This window comes from Arachis ipaensis, chromosome B6 (genome assembly GCF_059453495.1).
Source record: "Arachis ipaensis isolate K30076 ecotype BB chromosome B6, ASM5945349v1, whole genome shotgun sequence".
NCBI classification, from domain to species: domain Eukaryota; kingdom Viridiplantae; phylum Streptophyta; class Magnoliopsida; order Fabales; family Fabaceae; genus Arachis; species Arachis ipaensis.
The window spans coordinates 30359232-30365526 of record NC_142441.1 but is presented as its reverse complement, the minus strand read 5'-3'; the positions used below and the strand labels follow the sequence as shown (position 1 = coordinate 30365526).

The 6295-nt window shown below is 40.2% G+C and overlaps 1 protein-coding gene across 1 annotated transcript; it reads right to left on the bottom strand.

The window, feature by feature from the left end:
- Positions 1-1796: 1796 nt before the first annotated feature.
- Positions 1797-5406, bottom strand: LOC148555024 (uncharacterized). Its single transcript, XM_088490580.1, has 4 exons — positions 4652-5406; positions 2946-3254; positions 2423-2849; positions 1797-2177 (listed from the first exon to the last, which is right to left on the bottom strand). Exons 1-4 carry the CDS (start codon positions 5404-5406, stop codon positions 1797-1799), a joined length of 1872 nt encoding a protein of 623 aa, XP_088346706.1.
- Between the last annotated feature and the right edge of the window lie 889 nt (positions 5407-6295).

Genomic DNA, 6295 nt, shown 5'->3' with positions numbered 1-6295 from the left:
TTGTTAAGTGGTTTCAGAAGTTATAGGGCAAAAATGGCTAAGAGGAGTGAAGGAAGCATGCATGAATGGAAGGAGCATGGAATAGAGTAGAATTTTGGAATTTGGGCATGGGCGCGCGCGTGGACCTTACATGTACGCACGGATGTGCACCCCCAAAGCCGGCGCAGTGGAGCCAAACGAGAAGCCCGCGTGCTTATCTGGCTGGGCCATAAACCCTTGGACACGTGCGCGCACTGTGCGCCTGCGCGTAGGTCGCGAAAAATCCCAGGGGCGCGTACGTGTACTGTGCGCGTACGCGCCGATGTGCGCACGTGATTTTTTAAGAAGAAAATGTGACCAGCGATTTTAGGCAGTCCCAGGCCCTATTTTGGGGCAGGATTTTAGAGGGAAAAAGCATAAGAAGACCAAGGATTAGGGGGGTTAGGGGAATTAGTGATATTCCTAGATATTTTGAGTAGTTAGTTACATTTTGCTTTTTGAGAGAGAAACTCCAACTTCTCTCTAGGATTTCACTTTCTCCATTGCAATTCTCCTTTGATTTCTTGGTGAGATCCATTGCTAATTCACTTTTACTTTGATACAAGTTGTAGATCTACTCTTCTTCTACTCTCAATTAGTGTTCTTTTGATTCATGCATTTGGATCTAGATTTGTTAATTTGTTACTTTGAATTTTGATTAATGAATTGAGAAATTTCATTCAATTGCTTGATTGTTGATGATTTCTTGGATTAGATAGCTTTAATTCAATTCTTTTCTCTCAATTACATCATGTCTTCTATGATTTCCTACCAATTGTTTGTGATAATGACAACCCTAGCTATGGAGTAGATTTTTCTCACTTGGCTTAGGGGTTGAGTTATTGGAGATACTTGAGTAGTGGATATCAATTATTGATTAGAAATTAAAAATTGCTAATTGACTTGGAGTGCACTAAAGCTAGACTTTCCTAGGGTGAGACTAGGACTTATGACTCAAGTTAGTTACTCTCACTTGACTTTCCTCCATTATTAGGGGGTTAACTAAGTGAAGCAATAATCAATTCTTATCACAATTGAAGGAAACTATAATGATGGAACTTCCAATACTCACCCTTGGCCAAGGCTTTTAGCTCAATTAATTGTTGTTTACCTTTGTTAGCTTCAATTCTTGCACCAACTCTCAAAACCACAAAAGACTTCCTAGTCAATGATGTGCATTCTAAGGCAATTCCTAGGGAGAACGACCTGAGATCAATACTCTCGGTCATAGATTTTAGAATTGTTTGATGCGATATTTACGTGTTGGTTAGACTATACTCACGATTGGATTCATTGCTAATTTCTAACCGGCATAAGAATATTACGTCCATTACTTAGCCTCCTAAATGGAATTCATTTTGTGTGTCTCTAGGACACCAAAATTAAGTTCTTTGCTTCTAGTGACTGGCTCATGATGGTGGCCACACCAAACTTAAATTTTTGGCTTACTCTTAAAATTTGATCAAATTGTTGTAAGTCCAAAAATTAAGTGGATCGGTTGCCACACCAAACTTAATTCTTCAGCCAGCTTATCAACCCAATTAACATCATCACATAATGTAACATGCAAGATTGTACTTCCAGCAACTAGAAAAACTTTTGGAGTTCAAATAAAAAAAACTATCAGCAAAACAACTAACAACTGAAACTGAAAAACAATCAACCAAAGTGACTTAAACATAAGCTGCTCTAGAAAGCTTGAAATTGAAAGGATGAGTGTTGGGGTACCTCCCAACTAGTGCTTCTTTAACGTCACTAGCTTGACGATTCTTCCTTCTTCAGCTGAGGTTATAGTTCACCCTTTGCTCCTCTAGTGAATCTCCCGAGCAGTGCTTAAGTCTGTGGCCATTGACAGTGAAAGTCCTCTGAGTTTTCTCATTCATAAGCTCCACATGACCATAAGGAGAGGCCTTGACTATGGTGAAGGGTCCAGACCATCTTGATTTCAGCTTTCTTGGGAAAAACTTGAGCCTTAAGTTGTATAGCAACACCTTTTGACCTTCTACAAACTCTCTTCTTGCCAGCTTTTGATCATACCATTTCGTTGTTTTCTCCTTATAAATCTTAGCATTCTCATAGGCTTGAGTTTTGAATTCTTCCAACTCATTGAGCTGCAGCAACCTTCTTTCTCCAGCAGCTTGATTGTCAAAGTTCAACATCTTGAAAGCCCAAAATGCTCTATGTTCAAGCTCCACTGGTAGATGACAAGCCTTTCCAAACACCAATTGGTATGGAGACATGCCAATAGGTGTCTTAAAGGTGTTCTATAAGCCCATAATGCATCATCTAGCTTCTGGGACCAATCCTTTCTTGAGTTTCCAACAGTCTTCTCAAGGATTTTCTTGAGCTCTCTATTTAAAATTTCAGCTTGACCATTGGTTTATGGATGGTATGGGGTGGCTACCTTGTGCTTGACACCATATTTTAGGAGGAGTGTCTCAAGTTGTTTGTTGCGAAAATGGGTTCCTCCATCACTTATAAGAGCTCTTAGAACCCCAAACCGGCTAAATATGTTCTTCCTCAAGAAATTGATCACCACTTTGTTGTCAATTATTGATGTAGCTATGGCTTCTACCCATTTGGACACATAGTCCACAGCCACTAATATGTACTTGTTTGAGTATGAGGATGGGAAAGGTCCCATAGAATCAATCCCCCAAACATCAAATAATTCTAATTCCATGATGAATCTTTGTGGCATTTCATTCTTCTTGGGTAGGTTGCCAGCTCTTTGACACTCATTGCACCTTGCCACTAACTCCTTTGCATCCTTGAATATTTTAGGCCAAAAGAATCCATACTGCAACATCTTGTGTGCAGTCCTTTCTCCACTAAAATGTCCTCCATAGATAGATCCATAGCAATGCCAAAGGACCTCTTATGCTTCCTCATGAGAGATGCATCTTCTTAAAATCCCATCAGCACACCTTTTGAAGAGGTAAGGCTCATCCCAAATGTAATATTTGGCATCATTAATGAGCTTCCTTTTCAAGTGCTTATTGATATTAGAAGGTAGTTCCCCAATGGCTTTGAAATTAGCTATATCTGCAAACCATGGGGCTTCTTGGATCATCATCAACTGTTCATCCGAAAAACTTTCATTCACCTCAAGGCTGTGTGCCTCATTCTCCTCATTTGGTATCCTTGATAGATGGTCAGCCACCTTATTCTCTGCTCCACTTCTATCCTTGATTTCAATGTTGAATTCTTGGAGTAACAAGATCCATCTTATCAATCTGGGCTTGGATTATTGTTTGGTCAACAAATATTTGAGAGCTGCATGGTCAGTAAACACAATGTCTTTAGAACCAATGAGTTAAGATCTAAATTTATCAAATGCAAAAACTATAGCAAGGAGTTCTTTTTATGTGGTGGTGTAGTTCCTTTGGGCTTCATTAAGAACCTTGCTAACATAATAGATAACATGCACTAGCTTATCTCTCCTTTGTCCTAAAACAACACCAATAGCAAAGTCTGATACATCACATATCAATTCAAAAGGTAGGTCCTAACTAGGTAGTGTTATAATAGGTGCAGAGGAAAGTTTGCTTTTAAGCTCATCAAAGGCTTGCATGCATTCTCTATCAAAGATAAAAGGGACATCAGAGACAAGCACGTTACTTAAAGGTTTGGCAATTTTGGAAAAGTCTCTAATGAACCTTCTATAGAACCCAGTATGTCCCAAGAAACTCCTAATTGCTTTGACATTGCAAGGTAGGGGTAATTTTTCAATCGCTTTCACCTTGGCTCTATCTACCTCTATGCCTTTCTTAGAGATTTTATGGCCAAGGACTACCCCTTCAGTGACCATAAAATGGCACTTTTCCCAATTTAAAACTAGGTTAGTCTTTTGGCATCTCTTGAGCACCAAGGCAAGATGGTGTAGGCAATTAGGAAAAGAGTCATCAAACACAGAAAAATCATCCATGAATACCTCAATAAACCTCTTAATCATATCAGAAAAAATGGACAGCATGCACCTTTGGAATGTGGCAGGTGCATTGCACAAACCAAAGGACATGCGTCTATATGCAAAACACCATAAGGACAAGTAAAGGAAGTCTTCTCTTGGTCTTTAGGGTTTACTACAATCTGATTGTAGTCTGAGTATCCATCCAAGAAATAGTAGTATTCATGTCCAGCAAGCCTCTCTAACATTTGATCCATGAAGGATACAGGGAAATGATCCTTCCTTATGGCTTCATTAAGCTTCCTATAATCTATGCACATGCGCCATCCAGTCACTGTTCTTGTTGGTATCAATTCATTTCTTTCATTTTGCACAACAGTGATTCCTCCCTTCTTGGGGACTACTTGCACTGGGCTCACCCAAGGGCTATCTGAAATTGGGTAGATCACCCCTGCTTGCCAGAACTTCAGCACTTCTTTTTGCATCACTTCCTTCATTGTTGGATTTAATCTTCTTTGTGGCTATCTTGAGGGCTTGGCACCTTCCTCAAGAAGGATTTTATGCATGCATATAGAAGGGCTGATCCCTTTTAAATATGCAAGTGTCCATCTTATGGCATCCTTGTGTTGTCTCAGCACATTGATAAGCTCCTCTTCTTGCTCCTCACTGAAGCTTGAATTAATGATGACTGGGTATGTGTTATTGTCACCCAAGTAAGCATACTTTAAACTTGGAAGCAGGGTCTTCAACTCCACTTTTGGTGCTTCCACTTCCTTTTTGCTTGCCTTGTCCAACATGATTGAGCCTTTTATGAACTCTTGTGGTTGTTCACCACCTAATGCTTGTTGATCTTGCTCTACTACTTCTTTCAATTTGTCTTTCTCCAAAACTCCTTGGACTAGTGTCTCTATTGTATCCACCATCATGTACTCCCCAATAGACTCCTTTGGGTAGCTCATTGCTTTAAAAACATTAAACACCATCTCTTCTTCATGTAATCTTAAGACTAACTCTCCCTTTTGTACATCAATTATGACTCTAGCAGTGGCTAAAAATGGTCTTCCTAAGATAATTGATGTGTTAGCCTCTTTCTCCATATCAAGCACAACAAAGTCTGCTGGGAATATGAATTCTTCCACTTTCACCAATAAGTCTTCTACCACCCCATGAGGGAATTTGAATGTTCTGTCAGCTAATTGAAGGGCCATTCTTGTTAGTTTAGCCTCTTTAATTCTCATTCTTTTCATCATGGCCAAGGACATGAGGTTAATGCTAGCTCCCAGATCACACAATGCCTTCTCAATGCTTATATCCCCTATGATGCAGGGAATTTGAAAGCTCACAGGGTCCTTCATCTTTTGGGGAAGCTTCTTTTGTATGATGGCACTACATTCCTCCGTGAGCACCACAGTTTCCTTGTCTCCACAGTTTCTTGTCCTTGTTATGAGCTCTTTTAAAAACTTGGCATAGAGTGGCATTTGCTCTAATTCCTCAGCAAAAGGTATGTTAATTTGAAGCTTCTTAAAGATCTCCAAGAACCTGAAAAACTGGTTGTCCTTCCCATCTTTTCTCAGCCACTGTGGGTAGGGTGCCTTTGGAACATAAGGCTTTAAGGTTTGCTTAGGTGGAGCTGGGGAAGATGTCTATTTTTCCTCCTTGATTTTTAGTTGACTTGTAGCTTCTTCTTCTTGCTTGTTGTGACTTGAGGATGCCTTCTCCACTACCTTCCCACTTCTTAGTGTGATGGCCTTGTATTTCCCTCTTGGATTGGTCATCGTATCACTTGGGAATGCATTTGTGGACATTTGTATCTGCTTGGATAAGTGTCCCAATTGTGTTTCCAGTTTTGTAATTGCGGCCCCTTGATTCCTTATATTCAACCTAGCCTCCTCTTGGTATGCATCTATCTTTTTCTCAGCTTGCAATTATCTCTCTACAACAGTGGAAATACTCCATATCAATTGTGCCATAGCAGCCTCCAATCTTACAAAGTTGTTGCTCATATCACATGGTTGTGGGGCTGAGGATGCTACATCTTGTGAGTGGTTGTTGTATGGTTGTTGGGTGGGGTGGTAGGATACATTTTGTGAGTTGTGGTAGGGTCTATTATTGCTTGTTTGATGGCTGGGGTTGTTGTATTGGTTGTTGTAGTATGGTTTATGATCTTGGTTGTGGCTTTGTTAGTTTTTTCACCCAAAATTTGGGTGGTTCTTTCATCCTGGATTGTATGTTTTGGCATTGGGGTCATATGGTGGTCTGGAGGAATTGTTCACATAGTTGGCTTGCTCCCATTCACATTCAACTTCTAGGGTATCTTCTTCTTGTGGAGGTGCTTGAGCTTGGACAGCTGAGACTTGATTCTTCTCC

Excerpts from the sequence above, each read along its gene's own strand:
- LOC148555024 (XM_088490580.1), bottom strand. The coding sequence starts at position 5,406 with ATGCCACTCTATGCCAAGTTTTTAAAAGAGCTCATAACAAGGACAAGA. Across the intron at positions 2,850-2,945 it reads GAGCCTTACCTCTTCAAAAG|TGGAGAAAGGACTGCACACA; the intron begins GTGTGCTGATGG and ends AGGACATTTTAG. Across the intron at positions 2,178-2,422 it reads AATATGGTGTCAAGCACAAG|ATGTTGAACTTTGACAATCA; the intron begins GTAGCCACCCCA and ends TGGGCTTTCAAG.